The following is a 24289-nucleotide window of genomic DNA, read 5'->3' on the forward strand; positions in this document are numbered from 1 at the left end:
CTTTTTCTTTGCTTATTTTAAAGAGTGGGCTGGGTGTGTCAGCTAATATAAAAGTCAACATAAGAACAGTGACGGATACGGCGATCCCCAAACATTAAATACAATAAAATATCAGATAACCCTTCACCACTATCAGTCATTACTTCCTGGTTTGGGGTAGGACATAGCCTAGTGTTAGAGCGCTCGCCTGATGCGCGGTCCATCTTGGCACACCAGGACTAGGACTTTTTCTTTTCCTTATTTTAAGGCGGAGGAAGGGGGGGGGGGGGGGGTGGGGTGTCAACTGATATAAACAATGACCAATACGGCGACCCCAAACACTAAACACCTTCACCGCCTGTTAGTTTTTACTTCCTTCTTTTGATAGGCTGCTCTAAAATACATAAACCTCGAAATAAAGATTTGTCTCCAGTATTCCAGTATAGTGTCCTTAATATACAGTGTGTTTACAAATTATATTAAAAAACATATTAAACACCACTTACCAGAAACAAAAAACGTCAGTAAGATTAGACCAAATACATATACCTGATCTAAGTACGTGGTTGCCATTTTGTATAAGCTAACCTATTTCAGATCTACGTGTCGCACACTTGAATAACTTACTACAAAAGGCTGCACATGTGTAATTATTGCGTCTCGGGTAGACATGCGCGCAGGGCATTAATATCACAAGGGAAGGTGTTTTACTAGCATGGACGTAGTTGAGAATTAAAGTAACTTGATTCTCATACACTGGATGTTATTTCTGTCTAAACCTTGGCTACTTGCTTGAAATAATATCGTTCTAAATCTAGGCATTAGTAGCCCATAATTATAAAATTTAATATGGAGAAAGGTAAATGCTTTTGTTCCTGAACAAAAAGTACAGACATTAGGATAACCCAGTACACAGCCCTTGCTGTTTCCAGGTACACACTCCTTGCTGTTTCCAAGTACACAGTCCTTGTTGTTTCCAGGTACACAGCCCTTGCTGTTACCAAGTACACAACCCTTGCTGTTACCAAGTACACAACCTTTGCTGTTTCCAGGTACACAATCATTGCTGTTTTCAAGTACACAGCCCTTGTTGTTTCCAGGTACACAATCATTGCTGTTTTCAAGTACACAGCCCTTGTTGTTTCGAAGTACACAGTCCTTCCTGTTTCTAGGTACACAGTCCTTGCTGTTTCCATGTACACAATCATTGCTGTTTTCAAGTACCCAGCCCTTGTTGTTTCGAAGTACACAATCATTGCTGTTTTCAAGTACCCAGCCCTTGTTGTTTCCAGGTACACAATCATTGCTGTTTTCAAGTACCCAGCCCTTGCTGTTTCCAGGTACACAGTCCTTGCTGTTTTCAGGTACACGGCCCTTGCTGTTTCCAGGTACACAGTCCTTGCTGTTTCCATGTACACAATCATTGCTGTTTTCAAGTACCCAGCCCTTGCTGTTTCCAGGTACACAATCATTGCTGTTTTCAAGTACCCAGCCCTTGTTGTTTCGAAGTACACAATCATTGCTGTTTTCAAGTACCCAGCCCTTGTTGTTTCCAGGTACACAATCATTGCTGTTTTCAAGTACCAGCCCTTGTTGTTTCGAAGTACACAATCATTGCTGTTTTCAAGTACCCAGCCCTTGTTGTTTCCAGGTACACAATCATTGCTGTTTTCAAGTACCCAGCCCTTGTTGTTTCGAAGTACACAATCATTGCTGTTTCAAGTACCCAGCCCTTGCTGTTTCCAGGTACACAATCATTGCTGTTTTCAAGTACCCAGCCCTTGTTGTTTCGAAGTACACAATCATTGCTGTTTTCAAGTACCCAGCCCTTGTTGTTTCCAGGTACACAATCATTGCTGTTTTCAAGTACCCAGCCCTTGTTGTTTCGAAGTACACAATCATTGCTGTTTTCAAGTACCCAGCCCTTGTTGTTTCCAGGTACACAATCATTGCTGTTTTCAAGTACCCAGCCCTTGCTGTTTCCAGGTACACAATCATTGCTGTTTTCAAGTACCCAGCCCTTGTTGTTTCGAAGTACACAATCATTGCTGTTTTCAAGTACCCAGCCCTTGTTGTTTCCAGGTACACAATCATTGCTGTTTTCAAGTACCCAGCCCTTGCTGTTTCCAGGTACACAGTCCTTGCTGTTTTCAGGTACACAGTCCTTGCTGTTTCCATGTACACAATCATTGCTGTTTTCAAGTACCCAGCCCTTGTTGTTTCCAGGTACACAATCATTGCTGTTTTCAAGTACCCAGCCCTTGCTGTTTCCAGGTACACAATCATTGCTGTTTTCAAGTACCCAGCCCTTGCTGTTTCCAGGTACACAATCATTGCTGTTTTCAAGTACCCAGCCCTTGCTGTTTCCAGGTACACAATCATTGCTGTTTTCAAGTACCCAGCCCTTGCTGTTTCCAGGTACACAATCATTGCTGTTTTCAAGTACCCAGCCCTTGCTGTTTCCAGGTACACAGTCCTTGCTGTTTTCAGGTACACGGCCCTTGCTGTTTCCAGGTACACAGTCCTTGCTGTTTCCAGGTACACAGTCCTTGCTGTTTTCAGGTACACGGCCCTTGCTGTTTCCAGGTACACAGTCCTTGCTGTTTTCAGGTACACGGCCCTTGCTGTTTCCAGGTACACAGTCCTTGCTGTTTCCAGGTACACAATCATTGCTGTTTCCAAGTACACAGCCCTTGTTGTTTCGAAGTACACAGTCCTTCCTGTTTCTAGGTACACAGTCCTTGCTGTTTCCATGTACACAATCATTGCTGTTTTCAAGTACACAGCCCTTGTTGTTTCCAGGTACACAATCATTGCTGTTTTCAAGTACCCAGCCCTTGCTGTTTCCAGGTACACAGTCCTTGCTGTTTTCAGGTACACAGTCCTTGCTGTTTCCAAGTACACAGCCCTTGCTGTTTCCAGGTACACAGTCCTTGCTGTTTTCAGGTACACAGTCCTTGCTGTTTCCAAGTACACAGCCCTTGATGTGTCCAGGTACACATCCTTTGCTGTTTTCAGGTACACATCCCTTGCTGTTTTCAGGTACACATCCCTTGCTGTTTCCAGGTACACAGTCCTTGCTGTTTTCAGGTACACAGTCCTTGCTGTTTCCAAGTACACAGCCCTTGATGTGTCCAGGTACACATCCTTTGCTGTTTTCAGGTACACATCCCTTGCTGTTTTCAGGTACACATCCCTTGCTGTTTCCAGGTACACAGTCCTTGCTGTTTCCAGGTACACAGTCCTTGCTGTTTTCAGGTACACGGCCCTTGCTGTTTCCAGGTACACAGTCCTTGCTGTTTTCAGGTACACGGCCCTTGCTGTTTCCAGGTACACAGTCCTTGCTGTTTCCAGGTACACAATCATTGCTGTTTCCAAGTACACAGCCCTTGTTGTTTCGAAGTACACAGTCCTTCCTGTTTCTAGGTACACAGTCCTTGCTGTTTCCATGTACACAATCATTGCTGTTTTCAAGTACACAGCCCTTGTTGTTTCCAGGTACACAATCATTGCTGTTTCAAGTACCCAGCCCTTGCTGTTTCCAGGTACACAGTCCTTGCTGTTTTCAGGTACACAGTCCTTGCTGTTTCCAAGTACACAGCCCTTGCTGTTTCCAGGTACACAGTCCTTGCTGTTTTCAGGTACACAGTCCTTGCTGTTTCCAAGTACACAGCCCTTGATGTGTCCAGGTACACATCCTTTGCTGTTTTCAGGTACACATCCCTTGCTGTTTTCAGGTACACATCCCTTGCTGTTTCCAGGTACACAGTCCTTGCTGTTTTCAGGTACACAGTCCTTGCTGTTTCCAAGTACACAGCCCTTGATGTGTCCAGGTACACATCCTTTGCTGTTTTCAGGTACACATCCCTTGCTGTTTTCAGGTACACATCCCTTGCTGTTTCCAGGTACACAATCATTGCTGTTTTCAAGTACACAGCCCTTGTTGTTTCGAAGTACACAGTCCTTCCTGTTTCTAGGTACACAGTCCTTGCTGTTTCCATGTACACAATCATTGCTGTTTTCAAGTACACAATCATTGCTGTTTCCATGTACACAATCATTGCTGTTTTCAAGTACCCAGCCCTTGTTGTTTCGAAGTACACAGTCCTTCCTGTTTCTAGGTACACAGTCCTTGCTGTTTCCATGTACACAATCATTGCTGTTTTCAAGTACACAGCCCTTGTTGTTTCCAGGTACACAATCATTGCTGTTTTCAAGTACCCAGCCCTTGCTGTTTCCAGGTACACAGTCCTTGCTGTTTTCAGGTACACAGTCCTTGCTGTTTCCAAGTACACAGCCCTTGCTGTTTCCAGGTACACAGTCCTTGCTGTTTTCAGGTACACAGTCCTTGCTGTTTCCAAGTACACAGCCCTTGATGTGTCCAGGTACACATCCTTTGCTGTTTTCAGGTACACATCCCTTGCTGTTTTCAGGTACACATCCCTTGCTGTTTCCGGGTACACAGTCCTTGCTGTTTTCAAGTACACAGTCCTTGCTGTTTTCAAGTACACAGCCCTTGCTGTTTCCAAGTACACAGTCCTTCCTGTTTCTAGGTACACAGTCCTTGCTGTTTCCAGGTACACAGTCCTTGCTGTTTTCAGGTACACAGTCCTTGCTGTTTCCAAGTACACAGCCCTTGATGTGTCCAGGTACACATCCTTTGCTGTTTTCAGGTACACATCCCTTGCTGTTTTCAGGTACACATCCCTTGCTGTTTCCGGGTACACAGTCCTTGCTGTTTTCAAGTACACAGCCCTTGCTGTTTCCAGGTACACATCCCTTACTGTGTCCAGGTACACATCCCTTACTGTGTCCAGGTACACGTCCTTGTTGTTTTCAAGTACACAATCCTTGCTGTTTCTAGGTACACATTCCTTGCTGTTTCTAGGTGCACTGTCCTTGCTGTTTTCAAGTACACAGCCCTTGCTGTTTCCAGGTACACAGTCCTTGCTGTTTTCAGGTACACAGCCCTTGCTGTTTCCAGGTACACATATCTTGCTGTTTCCAGGTACACAGTCCTTGCTGTTACCAAGTACACAGTCCTTGCTGTTACCAAGTACACAGTCCTTGCTGTTTCGAGGTACACAGTCCTTGATGTTTCGAAGTACACAATCCTTACTGTTTCCAAGTACACAGCCCTTGCTGTTTCCAGGTACACACCCCTTGCTGTTTCCAGGTACACACCCCTTGCTGTTTCCAGGTACACAGCCCTTGCTGTTTTCAAGTACACAGCCCTTGCTGTTTCCAACTCTCCAAGTCTCTCTTTCGACCAAGTATCGAAATAACTATTTTGTCAGACGCCAATGTGCTCAGATATCGCTTTTTGTCTCTTGTGACCATCCATGTCACACACCTGCCATTGCCCATCAGTCTTTAGCTGTGGGCATAATTCGTGATAGCGTCAATGAATCGTAATGTGAGATGCCATCTGGACTATTTGGGACAAGTAAGAGTCATAACAAACCACTACCAAGGTCATGTAAGATTGCATTACCCCTGGTATGATTTTTAGATATTGTGTTCCTAAACCCTGTACCAGCCTATATTTCAAGCTGTTCTTCTTGGAGTAAGAAAGAGAATGAAAACTGTTTTGGAAATAACAAATAATGTTCTATTTCCGAAAACATTGGTGAAAACATATTATAAATACAACAGAAACACTCACCATGAATGAAGAATGTTGTTGGAGTTGATAATATATTTTCTCTCTTTTTTATCGTGCATACGTCTATACAAACCAACACTATAACACATTGATGTATTAATCATCGGCTATTGGAAGTTTATTTTATTTAACGACACCGCTAGTACACATTGATTTATTAATCATAGGCTATTGGATGTCAGACATTTGTTAATTTTGACATACAGTTTTAGAGAGGAAACCCCAAAATTTTTCCATTAGTAGCAAGGGATCTTCTTATACTGACCATCCAACAGACAGGATTACACATACCACGGCCTTTGATATACCAGATGTGGTGCATTGGCTGCTGGAACGAGAATGGGCCCACTGACGAGGATCGATCCCAGACCGACCGCACATCAGGGGCCATGTCCCGCCCACAACAAACGAATAAACAAATAATCAAGAAAGTATCATTTGAAATTCCATGAGCATACGACATTCTTAACTATGTTTATGTTATTTCCAAACCACTTTTCATTTTCTTTTTACATCAAGGCAACTAAAATAACTAACCCTCCCCCCCCCCCCCCCCCCCCCCCCCAGAATATATGATTAAAGGTCTACTTTGTTTGCATCATAGGTCATTGATCATTGGAAGTTGTATTTTGAAAATAAAGTATCTTTTGTTGGGCAGCAACCTTTTTGTCGTTATTTGTATCCTGTTATGGCAACTAAGTGCGCTAATTTGTTGTGATGGTGAATCATTTGCAGGCATAACCAAACCATTCTAGTGTAACAGGATGACCGGTTCTTTACCGGATAATTACTTATAATTAATAAATAAAAGACCGAACATAATTTGAAAGGTAACAAAAACGATAGATATTTATTTACAAATGACAACTAAAAAAGACATGTTATACATGATACACAAAATAGATGAATAATAAAGTTGTATTTTTATTTCACAAACATTATGTTACTCACTTAAACCGCGAACGTTCTCGGAAGTTAATCCGACTTTACTTCGAATTATTTCCAATTCAATTTCAATTCTTTAGTCACTCAGACCATATGCATGGTACATGAGGTAATATAATACTGTACCACGCTTTGGTGTCGGTCCCTTTGATTTTACCCGTGGTGTATCATAAAGCTTAGGATACTGTTTTTAACACTAAGAATGCGTCTATAAAATTATAAATGAACTCTTTCTATATCGTCTAACTTCTCAAAACAATACAATACAATCGGTAACACAAGACTATCGAATAATATCAGTTGTAAAGGTACGTTAAGTCGTCATGCTTTTCTAAATACACCATACACAGCTTTAGTATTTTGTTCTATTAACTGTTTCTTTGCTGTACAAAATCTACCATTATATGTGAGTTTAATACCGAGGTCAACAGTGTCAACGGATTCATCACACAATACAAATCTGGGTATCCTTTTACTTTTTCGTTTACAAAATATCATTATTTTACTCTTTGATGTATTTACACAAAGCTTCCATTCATTACAATACAGATTGAAAACAAGTGCTCGCTGGAGAGAATCTGCTTTTTCGGCTATAATTACAGTGTCATCAGCATAAAACAATAAAAATAATTTTGTGTACACACCCAGACTGCAGTATATTCTCCTCACATTCTTCTAAGCTACTAATATCATTTTCTGTAAAGTATTGCTCCAAATCATTGAGAAAAATAGCAAATAATATAGGCGACAAATTTTCGCTTTGGCTTACACCGATATTACACATAAAGAACTCAGATTTGTTTTCGTTAACTGATACACATGACTTTGCTGCATCATACTGACTATTCAGAGACAGGCCCCGGGACGGTCATGCTCGAAACTCTAGTGGTATATGAGCATTTAAAAATTATTCGCACTCGCACTCGCATCATACATATTGTGTATAATTCTAAAGCATTTACCACGTATGCCACTATTTAATACCTTTTCCCATAAACATTCAATTCATGCGGTGATAACATATATTATATAAGGCTACTAAGAACAAATATATTGTCTGAGGTACTATAACCTTTCCAGAATCCAGTTTGGGCTTCTGTTAATAACATTATACAATCAGTAAAAAAAGTTAGTCTTTTGTTTAAAACTGCCGTAAATAAATATTCGTTTACTATATCATCACAACCAGCAGCCTTGTTGCCTTTTAAATTACTGACACATTCTAGTATTTCATCTGGTGTGATTGAATCATCCAGTCCATACATATCACCATCAGTTTCGACATGTTGGCTTGAATCGGTTATAGTATCGTGTTTTGATTGGTTTAAAGGGGCAGTCCTGAGTTTGATGCAATTTTTAAGATGTTATCGACTAACAGACTTTTTAGCGATTGTAATCAAATATATTTTTTTGCATAAAATATTAGTGGCTGTATATTAAACGTGTTTTTGATCGTTCAAATATTTGTACTAGGTTAAATTTTATTTTATTTCCTAAAATATAGTTTTTTCGTACGTAAGACATTATTTGAAGACAAAATCCTGTTTGGGCTTCTTACAAATATTAAGACGACCAGAAACACATTGAATATAAATACACTGATATTCGAAACAAAAAAATACATGTGTATATTTAATATGTAAGTTTAATCGTAGAAATATTTTATTAGTCGGAAACATCCTACAATGTAGCAAACTCAGGAATGTACCTTTAAAATAATCAAAGAATGTGTCAACGGAAATAACATTACTAAAATCAAATGAATCATGCACGTCATCATTAAGAATCTTCCAGAACGTCTTAGGGTTATTCAAGCTAGAGTGGCTTAATGCATTTATCATATCTTGTCTATGGCTATTATAGTGTTTATAAAGAGTTTGTTTATATTGTTTGCTAGTTTCTTGTAGAATCGTTTTGTGTCATTATTCACCACATTGTAACGCTTGCGTGCAAGGTGATATTCGTTTCTTTTATGTTTACACTCCGCTCCAACCCAAGGTCTCTGTATTTACTTCTTCTACCTTCGCTTCCCTGTCTTTGTAACACAAAACGTCTGTTTCGCACTGTTCAGAAATATAGAATTAAAGGGACATTCTTAAGTTTGCTGCAATTTTAAAGATGTTATCGACTGACAGAGACTTTTTAACGATTGTAATTACATATCAAATATATTTGTCTGCATAAAATATTAGTGGATGTATATTAAACGTGTTTCTGATCCTTCTAAAGTTTGTACTAGGTTAAATTTCATTTTATTTCCTAAAATATTTTTTTTTTCATACGTACGAAATTATTTGAAGACAAAATCCAGATTGGGATTCTTACTAATATTAAGACGACCAGAAACACATTGAATATACAGACACTGATATTCTAAACAAGAAATTATATTTAATATGTAAGTTTAATCGTAGAAATATTTTATTAGTCGGAAACATCTTAAAATGCAGCAAACTCAGGAATGTCCCTTTAATACTTTCAACAATACTGTCAATACTGTGTTGGCTACAGGTTCTAGTAATTTGTATATCATCAAGTTCAGCATTTATACTGTCTAGGGTGGAATTTAGCTCAGTCGGTTGAGTGCTCGCTTGAGGTGCTTGCGTCACAGGATCGAACCACCTCGGTGGATCCATTCAGCTGATTGGGTTTTTTCTCATTCCAACCAGTGCACCACAACTGGACAAAGGCCGTGGTATGTGTTTTCCTCTCTGTGGAAAAGTGCATATAAAAAATCCCTTGCTGCATTAAAAAAAAAAATGTAGCGGTTTCCTCTGATGACTACGAGTCAGAATGACCAAATGTTTGACATCCAGTAGCCGGTGATTAATTAATTAATGTGCTCCAGTGGTGTCGTTAAACAAAACAAACGTTTTTTTATTTTTTATATTGTCTATATCCGACTAGTCAATGTTAATCACAAACTCTTTTTTAACTATGTTCTCCACTTGTTGGAATGTCGATCGGATTGCCATGTTGTATACACTTATTCGTGCGAGTATTACCACAGATATATTTGAATACAACAGCTAAATGGACATCGGAATATAAACTGTTAAAATCCTTCACCTCAAAATCGAGCAATTTCACAAAAACACGAAGTAGTTTATATCCATAATTAGTGGGTCTTCCAACATCCTGTGACATTCTTTCCAAATTTATATCTGAGCTTTTTAATAGTTCAACATCTAGCATATATTTTTGTACATACTCATCAAACTGCATAACACGCAATGTGTCTGCATCGACGTTTACGAAGTCTGGCAATATTCTAGTCCGTGCGTTAAAATCTCCACATAGTATGATTTCATCCACATCTTTTGCTTAATTGCAGAATATCTTCTTCAATAAAGTCAAACTGTTCCTTATTAGAATATCTAGTATTTTCAGGAGGAATATATACAAATGAAAGTAAAACATCACTTCCACTTCCAGTTAAATCTTTACTAACCTGGATCCATATTCCATTTTCGTAAATACATTTAACTTCAGAACATACTTAAAAACATAATCCTTGAGGGCTACTGAGATACCGCCTGAACGTATTGTTCTATGTTTAACAGTAATGTTGTATCCTGGGATACAAATCGAATCTAAGTCACCAAGCTTAGTTTCATAAAAGCCTATTATATGATAATCATTAAGAAAGTACTCAAAGTCAGGATTTATAAGTTTTGATTTAAGACCACACCCATCAAGAGAGCAAACGCTAATGTTTGATTGTTCATCTCGGTTTTGTTCTCCCTGCCGGGCCTATTTTCTAACATGCTCATATACCAGTAAGGTTTCGAGCATCCAACTTTACAAAAATACCCAATATCCACAATAGAGCGCAGAACCAAAGACTTGGAAGAACCTAAGATGAACCAAACCTTGAAAGAACCCCAAGTGTTTTGAAACACTTCTTTAAATAGAGGATATGGGTGTGCTGACCAATAGGACCCGACGGTGCCGACCGCGCAACCCCAACGTTACGCATGTCAAGAAACCGCCAACAAATTTGTAATACATTGTTGCCTGACAGAGGCTTCCCCTAAACTTTGATGTATAAATAGACATTGGTATTATTTTTAGAAATAGGTGGTGATTAATTTTAAGCTTGCCTATCACACTAGTAATCTAGTAATTAATATATTACAGCGAGGAATGTTGATGTTGGACGACTTACACATTGTCTGATAAATTATAGGTATATCTGTTGTTAGAGAAAATGGGAATGATACTGATAAAACTATAAACATCAGTTACTTTTATATGCGTGCACATTCCCATTTAAGACAGAAAGCTAGACATTGTGAACTACTTGGTCCATGTAATGTAACTTTACATGTAGATGGGGGGTTTTAATTGATGCACTTTTAAAGCTTTGCAGCTGTTTTAAACACATAACTTTCTCATTTCTTTGTCGTTGCCGCCATTCTGGTAGCCATCTTGAATTCAAACAATGATACAATTTCTGTGTATTAATATGTGAATGCGAGGACGGAATTCAGTGCACGCCAAAAGCTTGCATTTGAAATATGAATTATTGTTGGGGGCAAAATACAATGTAAAATATTGTTAATTTCCTAATCTTGGCGGTCATTTCCATGGCCGTCTTGGAACTAAATGATCATGCAATATATCAGAAACATGTTGTTATTTATGAATCCCTTGGCACAAATAACACAATCAATCAAATCAACATCTTGCCTAGTTGAAGTAAAATGCGATGAATTGCACTTTCCTTGTTCCGAGTGCCATGTTCGCGGCCATCTTGGATTTAAATGATGCCTTAATTAACTTGGGGTAGTTCATAATTAATCCCTTGATACTGTCATAGACATCAACAGTTTTGTCATAGATGATAAAATAGCCAATGTATTTCCAGTACTGCTGTGTGTTTTGGCAATCATGTGGAATATTTGAAAAATGCTCAATGGTGCCAAGATTGCATCCCTCCGGAGCCTTAATCAGCACCTTCTAAAGATGCAAAAACCGCTATGAACAATTGTGGGGATCGAATTGCAAGGTCCAGTTAAAAATAAGGATTTTGCAAACGGACAGCGTCATAGACCCCAACACAAAACGTTCGACACCATGACACCCCAATATACAATTTTAACGTCATGACACCAGTCAAAATGACAACTGCAACGGCATAGAACACACGACACTATCAAGAAAACAACTACACGTACATAAAAATAGTCAAGACATCACAAAGCACTCACTGACATTCCAGTCCAATATTTATTTACATTCTCATATACCACAGGGGTTTCAAGCATGTCCATCCCGGGCCCGTTCTCTGGATAGCCAGTGAAATGGTCCGGGACACTCACTGACAATCAAAGAAATCAACTAACAATGGATGCAATAATTTATTTCACATTGTATAAAAATGAAACGATTTATTTTACACATTAAAAAAGTAGTAGTAGTAATAGTAATAATAATAATAATAATAATAATAATAATAAGAAGAAGAAGAAGAAGAAGAAGAAGAAGAAGAAGAAGAAGAAGAAAGAAGAAGAAGAAGAAGAAAGAAGAAGAAGAAAGAAGAAATTATCATATCAGTAAAAATGTTTCTTAACAAACTACCATCAAATTTTAATGGGATAAATATTAACTAACGTAAACGGACCATAACTCATTTTTGATGTCCTTACATCAAAATAAACTAGTGCTTCACGGTTTGGTTTTTTTTTATCGGAATGCTGAACAGCTTTCAGTGTAAATTATTATACAATATCTTACATTTTCAGTGCAATCACAACATGTGATATTTTTCAGATCACATACTTTAAGAATTTAATAACTTTGCAAATTAGATGTAAATTAATCGAGGTCACGGCATTAGGTTTGTTGACATTTAAGCAAACGTACTGGGGTGACACGCCATAATTGACGTATGCATTCATAGTTATCGAATAAAAACATTTAAATTTTACACTGAAAGCTGTCCAGCGTTCAGAAAACTAAAAACGTTAAACACTAGTTTATTTTGATGTAAGAACATCCAAAATGACATCATTCGAGTTTGACGTCATTTTAATTCAAAAAGACACCGCGCCACATATTCTTATGACATTCGAATATTTAGTAATGGCAGACTGGAATTAAAGTTGCGTGTACAGTTTACAAAAATACGTTGTAGTATTAAGCTTGTAATTATATGATAAAGATATTATTACCCTCGTTTGTTTTGAAAAACACTCTGGTTATATATATATATATATATATATATATATATATAATTAATTTCATATTGGGTTCAAAAATAACTGTACACTATTTAGCACTGGAGTTTAAGTACTAGTGATGGTGGAAACTATCTGTGACGGTACATGCTCTTAATTTCTTTTCGCCTGTGGCGATATTAATTGTTTTAGAGGACCGTGTGCAGTTCCAAATGCACTTAGCCAAATGGGCAACTTGTTACGTGATACCCTTGCGCGACGGTCATCGAGCTTTTCTAATACACACCCAGAGCAGTTGCGGAGGCCATGTGGCGAGTAGTTACGTAATACCTCCGCGAGTGCGGTTTTTACAACCGTGATTTGGCGACGATCGGCGTCAGCCAGTCTGACGATCAGAGGAAATATACCGACTCTGGTCGTGGTGGAAACTCACATGATAAGATTCGGTGCCGCGATGTACCCCCAGGCGATATTCGATTTATAATAAATAGCTAGTGTTTTAGAGTTATGAGGAGAAGCATACAAAGGACGGCTCCCAGGGAACGTTAGTCCGTTTGGACTTTGGTAAATATATTATTTCTGCTCTGTTGTATAACCTTGATGTGATTGATGTGACTTTTAAATATTTTAATACTGTATTATACCAATATTCTTTAGACAGTGTCTTCGGTCATCTGACGAAGTAAATCGTAGTCTTACTGTTCTATATTTATACGAGTATTTGGTAATATAAAGCTTAGCCAGTCATCCTAGAAGACCTAGGTAAACTGTAGGTTATTGTCTTTATTGTGATAGGTACCAGTATTAATTCTGTGTTACAAGGTTACTGAATGAGTAGTAAGGGTTAATTAAAAATTAACCAGTTAGGAATAGAGCTGTAATTCCTTTATTAATCAAGTTCCCCTGGTAGCGTTTCTCAATTATCACACGTGTGGGTGTTGTGTCACGGTGAAGTGATTCGCATATTGTGTAAACTAGACACCTAGAGATTAACTAATTAAGTGATCAGTTCTGGGTTGTTATTATCGTTGTTATTAATAAACTACTGCGGCAGTACATGTGTCCGCGTAGGTTAATACAGATTCCAAAGTGTATTGTGTTTTTGTTGTGTTTTCTAGTGAACTAAACGTGCTATAATAATATATACTTTATATAAGATCGTATCTCTGATCATACCTAGACGAGCCACAGCGGGTATAACTGCCTGTTACAGAGAGATCTAATAGATATACAGTTAGGAGAGATATTTGGACAATCGTGTTTTATTCAGTTACGGGTATTATAGAATCCCCGTGACACTATCCCAATTATCATTTCATCTATGGCACTATCCAGATAACTATTTACTAGCGTAATTATATGTAGGACGTTATCAGTCTGTACATGTTGGTGATTTATGCATCTAAACTGGCATAATATGCCTTCACGCCTCGATAGACTGGTGGCGGTCATTTAGCATAGGCTGGTGGCGTTACGTTGTCATAACCTGGTGGCGGTGCGCTTGCATAGGCTGGGAACTGGGAAACTCTTTTTACGTGCCCCTATCCACAGAGGTTCAGGCACGCCCACCACGGATTTAGCCTCTGACTTCGCCAGTGACTAACTCCGGAGCAGGAGGGGGGGGGGGTAAGTTTGAGGTGGGCGGAATTTGGAATAAAGCCATTTAGTAAGGTCGGCGCGAGCGCGGACCAAATAGCAGACACTTCGTAAACTTGAAGTACACCGAGTGGGAGCCGTGCTCTGATTGGCTGAATTTCGATTCCTCGGTGAAGCCTGTATTTTACCTAAGTCTACAAAGAGTAACTGCATCCAAAACATGTCCGGACTCTAAAATTTAACCAAAAATAGTTAAGACTGCTCAGCCAAAAAGGTTTTTAAGGTGATTTTGAGCAATTGAACGGGCGCCAAAATAAAATGCGTTAGACTACTTATAAAAAAATAAACATAAGAATTTCGAACTGCTTCCAAAACGTTTAAAGTCTAACTAGCCCAAAAAAAGAGGTTGTTACCTGTCCTAGGAAAGGTTGTTAGCGGGGATGTCGTCACGGAGAGGCGATGAATAGGGACGAGTCCAGATGGGTGAGGGCGTACCGGTTTGCGGACTTGGCGATGCTCTCGGTGATTGGACGGTAGTCATCCCCGGCAACGGTCTTGATGACGCGGTGGATGGTCGGGTTGTCCATTTCATCGAGAAGCATCCCTTGGTTGAAACGTCCCTTCCGGCGAACGGTAAGGCAGATCCCTCGCCCATCGTTTTTCGTGATCCTACGCACCGAGAACTCTCCCTCAGTTCGTGGCAGAGGTTGGTAGGACTCCGGAGTCGGTCCACAAAGGAGCTGACGGACATCCCCAATGTTGGTCTTGACCAGCCTGGAGTAGCGTGTTGGGAGCTTGCCGGCCTGCAGTGACCAAGGTTCTTCAGGGGGCTGGTCGTTCACTGGAGATGATGTTGGTGGGGGCGGTTGTATCGGCGGACTTGGCTTGGCTGTCTGGTCGCCTGGTGACACCATCGCCTTTCGTTTTCCAACGAGTACCAGTCGGGCCTGGGTCTCTACAGCGCCACTCTTCCTGGGTGGGGGTGGCATCGCTGGAATCCCGGGGTTCGAAGTAGTCGGAGTTGTTGGTGGCGACTCCATCTGGGCCTGGTTAGGGACCGTGTCCGCCACTGGCGAGTCGACGACTGTATCCTGCAAAGCTGGATCAGCTGGCCTCGCTGGTAATGACTTGGGCTTGGGGGGTTCAACGGGAAAAGTCGCCGGTAGTTGAGCTACCGGTTTTGACCTCCCCCGGTCCGCCCCTGGCGCGTCCGTATTCCTCCTCCTTCTCCTCCTAGTTGGTTTCTTAACCGGGTCGCCGTACACCAAAGTCACGGTTGCCCGTGACCCGGTGTACGCGACGCGGTACTCCAATAGCACTCCATATGTTGTTATGAGTCCCCCCAGGTGTGTGGGGGGGGGGGGGGGGGGGGTAACTCCAGAGAGCATGAACATACGTCCTGCTTCATCGTAACAAGAATTAGGAATAGGCTGGTGGCGGTACAACCCCATGAGCTGGTCGGTCCGTGGTTACAGCGACTGATGGAGGAGTCCATATCGCTGACGATGGAACGCCAGTCGTACTTATGCAGGTGTCTTGATAAAAGAGAAGTAATTACTGTGAGTTGAACACTATGAACAACAAACACTTATACCTGTATCGTAAACAATGTACAACACACCTTGTACGTCAAACTTGATCAATAGATATCAGACTGTGAACAACAAATACAAAAACCAGGGATAGATACAGATTTTGTTTTTTGGGGGGTGGGGGGGGGGGGTCTGGAGGGTGGAGAGGAATCCACCAATATAGGGCTGCAAGTACCCTAATAAAACCCCAACGTACACCGAATGTTTTATAAAATAACCCAAAAACCATTTTAAAAAACAAAATAAATAGTAATAATAATAATAATAATTCGTGGGGAAGATATGTAACAAAATATGGCTGAGAGGTTCACTTCTGGCAACTTGAACTATAAGGGGTTCCAGACCTGCTGATACCAAACAAATATATAAACAAATAGTGTGCCAAGTTAAAAAATCAATTTGGTCCTTTCTAATTTGCATAATTTCAATATGGCATAATTCCAAGATACAATGTTCAACAATATTTGTTAATATCTTCATTTCTACATAACGTATTATTGTGCTCTAAAATCCTTGTATATAGTTTTGGGTGTCATTGATCAACACACACTTATTTGACTGGTAGACAATGGGCAATGCACTTACTTGTCTGGTAGACAATGGGCAACATACACTTACTTGTCTGGTAGACAATGGGCAACATACACTTACTTGTCTGGTAGACAATGGGCAACATACACTTACTTGTCTGGTAGACAATAGGCAACATACACTTACTTGTTTGGTAGACAATGAGAAAATAACACTTATTTGACTGGTAGACAATGGGCAACATACACTTACTTGTCTGGTAGACAATGGGCAACACACACTTACTTGTCTGGTAGACAATGTACTTACTTGTCTGGTAGACAATAGGCAACATACACTTACTTTTCTGGTAGACAATGGGCAACACACACTTACTTGTCTGGTAGACAATAGGCAACATACACTTACTTGTCTGGTAGACAATGGGCAACATATACTTACTTGTCTGGTAGACAATGGGAACATATACTTACTTGTCTGGTAGACAATGGACAACACACACGTACTTGTCTAGTAGACAATGGACAACACACACTTACTTGTCTGGTAGATAATGGACAATATAAACGTACTTGTCTGGTAGATATTGGACAACACAGACTTACTTGGCTGGTAGACAAAGGGCACGCCAGCACTGGTTGCCGTCTGTATGACGGTGCCGGGTCTACCACGTCGTTTCACGTAGCAACAGACGCCGGTGATAATCAACGAAATAAGTAAGATGATTCCAATGACAAGAATAACGATCATCCATACCCTGTAACAACAAAACAACTGGTTCACACACTTTAGACGTTATGTTGGTGTCAGAATGCTATTGGAAGGAAGGAAGGAAATGTTTTATTTAACGACACACTTACGGTTATATGGCGTCGGTTAATGATCAGACAGATATTGAGAGAGGAAACCCGCTGTAGCTACTTCATGGGCTACTCTTTCCGATTAGCAGCAAGGGATCTTTTATAGACAGGATAGCACATACCACGGCCTTTGATACACCAGTCGTGGTGCACTGGCTGGAACGAGGAATATTATTGGATGTCAAACATTTGTAAATCTGACATATAGTCTTAGAGAGGAAACCCGTTATATTTTTACATTAGGGATCTTTTATATGCACCTTCCCATAGACAGGGTAGCATATACCACGGTCTTTAATATACCAGGCATGGTTCCCTGGCGGGAACGAGAAATAAATCAATGGCCATCATCGGGGTCCGATAATTTCTAGACTGATCGCGAGCGAACGTTTTACCACTTGGCTACGTTGAGTCCCGGGTGGGGTTTAAGTTTAATAAGTTAGGCTGTCAAACTCTAGCAGTAATTTAACATCGTCACAGTCTACAAAGGCAGTATACCAAGTACACTTGAGAATGTTATAGTGTACTGTGTACATCCAGCAAGGAAGGGTCAAGTGTTGGTGCCGGGTCAGAATAGACCTTTTTCACTTGGCAGCTATAGAGGGGTGTGTGGTGTGAACCTCCTAATCCCACCTTGGATCCGCCACCGCTGTATTCGCCCCTCTCAAGGAAACTCACGAGAATGTTCCCACCTCTACACCACGAAGAGAAACAGTACACGGAAGGGTATTCGCCTATGCATGTATGGTATTAATCGGTGTGTGTGTGTGGGGGGGGGGGGGGGGGGGGGGGGGGGGGGGCAGCAGTGGTAAAGTACTTGCCTGATGCGCGGTTGGTTTAGGATCGATCCCCGTTGGTGAGCCCGTTGGGCTATTTCTCGATCCAGCCAGTGCCAGTGCCACGACTGGTATATCAAATGTTGTGGTATGTGCTATCTGTGGGAATGTGCAAATAAATAATCCCTAGCTACTGGTGGAAAAATGTAGTGAGTTTCTTCTATAAGATTATGTCAGAATTACCACTTGTTTGACATCCAATAGCCGATGATTAACAAATCAGTATGCTCTAGTGGTGTCGTTAAACAAAACAAACTTTTAACTTTTAACCCCGCAATGAACTAGGGTGGTTTTTCCATTACTGGTAAATCGAAGGTCGTGGTATGCACTGTTCTGCCTATTTGACATTGCAAACCGAACTCGGCGGCGTTGTAGTTAAGCCATCGGACATAAGGCTGGTAGGTACAAGGTTCGCAGCCCTGTAGCGGCTTCAACCTATAGCGAGTTTTAAAGGGACATTCCTGAGTTTGCTTCAACTTTTAATATGTTATCGACTAACTTTTAATATGTTAACGATTGTAATATATTTTTCTGCATAAAATATTAGTGGCTGTATATTAAACGTGTTTCTGATCGTTCTAATATTTGTACTAGGTTAAATTTCATTTTATTTCCTAAATGTGTTTTTTTTTTCGTACGTACGAAATTATTTGAAGACAGAATCCAGTTTGGTCTTCTTACAAATATTAAGACGACCAGAAACACATTGAATATACAGACACTGATATTCTAAACTAGAAAATATATTTAATATGTAAGTTTAATCGTAGAAATATTGTATTACTGGGAAACGTCTTACAATACAGCAAACTCAGGAATGTCCCTTTAACGACTCACTGGGTAGGTGTAAGGCACATTCTTCTCTCTCACTAACAACTAACCCACTGTCCTGGACAGACAGCCCAGATAGCTGAGGTGTGTGCCTAGGACAGCGTGCTTGCACTTTAATGGGATATAAGCACGAAAATAATTTGACATTGCATAGCATTATGAATTGATCTCTTGCTGGGGGTTTGGTGGCAGCGTGTTTCCTCTTTGTCTCTGTAATGACCTAGTGTTATAATGACTAGGTGCAAAATATCCACAGCTTAAAATGTACCGAGGTGTCCTTAAATATATATATTTCTTTTCTTTGTTCCTTTATATTTTACCTCACTTCAGGTAACATACTGAAATACAGCTAATGTTGCCACCTCTACACTACGAAGAGAAACAGCACACGGAATGGTATTCGCAGGTATGGTATTAATCGGTGAGGGGGGGGGGGGGGGGGGGGGGGGGGGGGGGGGGGCAGCAGTGGTAAGTAATCGCCTGATACGCAGTTGGTTTAGGATCGATCCCCGTCGGTGGGCCCATTGGGCTATTTCTCTATCCAGCCAGTGCACCGCGACTGATATATCAAATGTCGTGGTATGTGTTATATGTATATGTGTATGTGTATGTGTATGTGTATATGTATATGTATTTGTATGTATTTGTATCTATGTATATGAATAAATCGTCTTAAAACAAATGTCTGGTGTTTCTCACTTAAGTGCAACTAAATAAAAAAAATTAAATAACACTTATTTGACTGGTAGACAATGGGCAGAGAGAGAGAGAGAGAGAGAGAGAGAGAGAGAGAGAGAGAGAGAGAGAGAGAGAGAGAGAGAGAGAGTGAGAGAGAGTGAGAGAGAGAGAGAGAGAGAGAGAGAGAGAGAGAGTGAGAGTGAGAGTGAGAGTGAGAGTGAGTGAGAGAGAGAGTGAGAGTGAGAGTGAGAGTGAGAGAGTGAGTGAGTGAGAGAGCGAGAGCGAGAGCGAGAGCGAGAGCGAGAGAGAGAGCGAGAGAGAGAGAGAGAGAGAAAGAGTGAGAGAGCGAGAGAGACAGACAGACAGACTGACACTCACGGCATATTACAGCAATATCGATAGTTTTCAGACCCGCAGCAGTACATAGGACAATTCATGATGCTCCCGCCATTCCAGTTGTATGTGTTTCTATAACAAACTTCCGCGTCGGCACCTACACGCATGAAGAAAAACAAATGTAAGATAGCCCAGGAATCTAAAAAACAGACACATTAAACCTGATAATTGTTTGGATAAGTTACAAGTGGTTGATTGCCTGGTCAATTGGGTGATTAACTGGTCAAATGGTTGATTGACTGGTCAATTGATCGATTGACTGGTCAAGTGGTTGATTGACTAGTCACGTGGTTGATTGACTGGTCAAGTGGTTGATTGACTGGTCACTTGATCGATTGGCTGGTCAAGTGGTTGATTGACTGGTCAAGTGGATGATTGATTGGTCAATTGGTTGATTGACTTTAATTAGTGAGAGGACCGGCCTCGGTGGCGTCGTGGCAGGCCATCGGTCTACAGGCTGGTAGGTACTGGGTTCGGATCCCAGTCGAGGCATGGGATTTTTAATCCAGATACCGACTCCAAACCCTAAGTGAGTGCTCCGCAAGGCTCAATGGGTAGGGGTAAACCACTTGCACCGACCAGAAAGAAAGAAAGAAATGTTTTATTTAACGACGCACTCAACACATTTTATTTACGGTTATATGGCGTCAGACATATGGTTAAGGACCACACAGATTTTGAGAGGAAACCCGCTGTCGCCACTACATGCGCTACTCTTCCGATTGGCAGCAAGGGATCTTTTACTTGCGCTTCCCACAGGCAGGATAACACAAACCATGGCCTTTGTTGAACCAGTTATGGATCACTGGTCGGTGCACCGGCCTCGGTGGCGTCGTGGCAGGCCATCGGTCTACAGGCTGGTAGGTACTGGGTTCGGATCCCAGTCGAGGCATGGGATTTTTAATCCAGATACCGACTCCAAACCCTGAGTGAGTGCTCCGCAAGGCTCAATGGGTAGGTATAAACCACTTGCACCGACCAGAAAGAAAGAAAGAAATGTTTTATTTAACGACGCACTCAACACATTTTATTTACGGTTATATGGCGTCAGACATATGGTTCAGGACCACACAGATTTTGAGAGGAAACCCGCTGGTGCAAGTGGTTTACACCTACCCATTGAGCCTTGCGGAGCACTCACTCAGGGTTTGGAGTCGGTATCTGGATTAAAAATCCCATGCCTCGACTGGGATCCGAACCCAGTACCTACCAGCCTGTAGACCGATGGCCTGCCACGACGCCACCGAGGCCGGTGCACCGACCAGTGATCCATAACTGGTTCAACAAAGGCCATGGTTTGTGCTATCCTGCCTGTGGGAAGCGCAAATAAAATATCCCTTGCTGCTAATCGGAAGAGTAGCGCATGTAGTGGCGACAGCGGGTTTCCTCTCAAAATCTGTGTGGTCCTTAACCATATGTCTGACGCCATATAACCGTAAATAAAATGTGTTGAGTGCGTCGTTAAATAAAACATTTCTTTCTTTCTTTAATTAGTGAGATACGGGTAGGTATAATGGTCTGTAGCTCGAGTACTCTACCGTTCGAGAGCTTCCCAGACATTTAAATAGTGACATACGGGTAGGTACAGTGGCCTGTAGCCCGAGTACTCTACCGTTCGAGAGCTTGACGGACATTTAATTAGTGAGATACGGGTAGGTACAGTGGCCTGTAGCCCGAGTACTCTACCGTTCGAGTGTTAGACGAACATTTAATTAGTCACATACAGGTAGGTACAGTGGCCTGTAGCCCGAGTACTCCACCGTTCGAGACCTTGACGGACATTTAATTAGTGAGATACAGGTAGGTACAGTGGTCTGTAGCCCGAGTACTCCACCGTTCGAGAGCTTGACGGACATTTAATTAGTGAGATACGGGTAGGTACAGTGGTCAGTAGCCCGAGTACTCTACCGTTAGAGAGCTTGACGGACATTTAATTAGTGAAATACGGGTAGGTACAGTGGTCTGTAGCTCGAGTACTCTACCGTTCGAGAGCTTGACAGACATTTAATTAGTGAGATACAGGTAGGTACAGTGGCCTGTAGCCCAAGTACTCTACCGTTCGAGAGCTTGGCGGACATTTAATTAGTGAGATGCGGGTAGATACAGTGGTCTGTAGCTCGAGTACTCTACCGTTCGAGAGAATGACAGACATTTAATTAGTGAGATACAGGTAGGTACAGTGCCTGTAGCCCAATTACTCTACCGTTCGAGAGCTTGACAGACATTTAATTAGTGAGATACGGGTAGGTACAGGGGCCTGTAGCCCAAGTACTCTACCGTTCGAGAGCTTGACAGACATTTAATTAGTGAGATACGGGTAGGTACAGTGGCCTGTAGCCCGAGTACTCTACCGTTCGAGTGTTAGACGAACATTTAATTAGTGAGATACGGGTAGGTACAGTGACCTGTAGCCCGAGTACTCTACCGTTCGAGTGTTAGACGAACATTTAATTAGTGAGATACAGGTAGGTACAGTGACCTGTAGCCCGAGTACTCTACCGTTCGAGAGTTAGACGAACATTTAATTAGTGAGATACAGGTAGGTACAGTGACCTGTAGCCCGAATACTCTACCGTTCGAGAGCTTGACGGACATTTGGACGGTTATGGTCGCTCTCTGTTGCCAGAGGTAACTATAGCGAAAACCCGGAATGGCTGTCTACCACACGGTAGCAAAGATTCCCGCTCTACAACAACAAAACACATATGTTTGACATTTATAACCGTCCACATTTCTGTATATCTCTCGAATGGCAGAGTACTTGGGCTAAGTGGGCTTAAACCGCAACACTAAGCAGGGCCGTTCCTAAACTAGCTGGGGGGGGGGGGGGCAGGGCAGTCAAATAACCACCTTACCACTAATCAGTCATTGCTTCCTTGTTACGATACAAGCCAGGAGCCAGCATTTCGAGTGGGAGGGTTCCACTAGGTATTTGCCTGGGCCTTTTGAATATGAAGTTGATTAGAAAAAAACCCCACCTTTATATGGGGTTCCCGGGGTATGCCTCCCAGGAAATTTTGAAATCTCTGAAAGCCTAAAACGCGTTTTCCTGGCATATGGAACTTAAAAATTGATATTTGAAAACAACTATTTTCGACTATTTTGTGAAAAAAAAAAAATTCTAGCAAACAACAGGAGTTAAAGGTATTGACCAGGGGTATTGACCCGAGGTATATGTTAAAAGGTACGTGTATCTCAGAACTATGATAAATTCCTTTAATTATGAACATATTTATGAAAAACGAAACGCATTACGTTCATAATAATTGCATCATTACCAATCACCGCCAACACCTGCAGCCCCTGTTAAGAGTACAGGTGTAGTCCTCAAACATTTTCAGCAAAGATTATTGCGTCCCATTTCATTTTTGTCATTGATGCATCATATCATCAAAATGACATCTACATGTTGGCCATAAAACATTTTGAAATACTTGGAAATTACATTCAAGAAAGTATGTAACACTTTTTAATTGGCCTTAATCCTATGCTCCATTGCACATGCCAGCGCGGGCGACCCCCTATGCCACCTCTAGCTAGCATATAATATCACAGTCTGTATTCCTGGTGCTAGCCAGAGTACTCTTGACTGTAAGAGAGCTAGACGAAAATACTCGGGCTATCCTGATGCATGACATTGACGATGCCGAAACACGCGTTGGTAATAATCTCTGTATAGCAAGACATAGGTCTGCTAATAGTACTTAGTGGTATAACACACGAAATTTTGTTTAATCTGTTCAACATTAGTACAACACAGCCAACTCAGAGATGCTCACTGGCCAACACCGAAAAACACAGAAGAAAAACTGTACGGAGACCAGGAATCCCTCCGTGTCACTGTGAGATTCATCCTGGCAGCAAACATCTCCCTGTGATATCGTTACAAGAAGGAACGAAAAGAAGAAGAGTTCGTAGAAAACGTAACAACAATAACAACAGCATAGTTTTGTGGAAGTTTCCATATTACATGAACATTCAGATAAAGCGATACTCACCCGAAATCAATAGAACCAGTAGGCCTAAACCAAAAATATATACTTGATTCAAATACGCGTTCGCCATCTTGTTAACCCTAACATATATCCGGGTTGGATAAACCTAAATATTTTCAATGGAGCGTGAAATACCAGCCCGTTGCGAAATACACACAAAGTGTTCGTTCCAGCTAACCGATTTAAAACTGCCTCACTCAGTG

General features: G+C 41.2%; 1 protein-coding gene across 1 annotated transcript; it reads right to left on the reverse strand.

Annotated features, from left to right (window-relative positions):
• Positions 1–15743: 15743 nt before the first annotated feature.
• On the reverse strand, positions 15744–24289 carry LOC121367310. Its single transcript, XM_041491420.1, has 4 exons — positions 24090–24289; positions 20074–20188; positions 17096–17247; positions 15744–15902 (listed from the first exon to the last, which is right to left on the reverse strand). Exons 1-4 carry the CDS (start codon positions 24154–24156, stop codon positions 15787–15789), a joined length of 450 nt encoding a protein of 149 aa, XP_041347354.1. The 5' UTR covers positions 24157–24289; the 3' UTR covers positions 15744–15786.

Source organism: Gigantopelta aegis, chromosome 3 (genome assembly GCF_016097555.1).
Source record: "Gigantopelta aegis isolate Gae_Host chromosome 3, Gae_host_genome, whole genome shotgun sequence".
Lineage (NCBI taxonomy): Eukaryota > Metazoa > Mollusca > Gastropoda > Neomphalida > Peltospiridae > Gigantopelta > Gigantopelta aegis.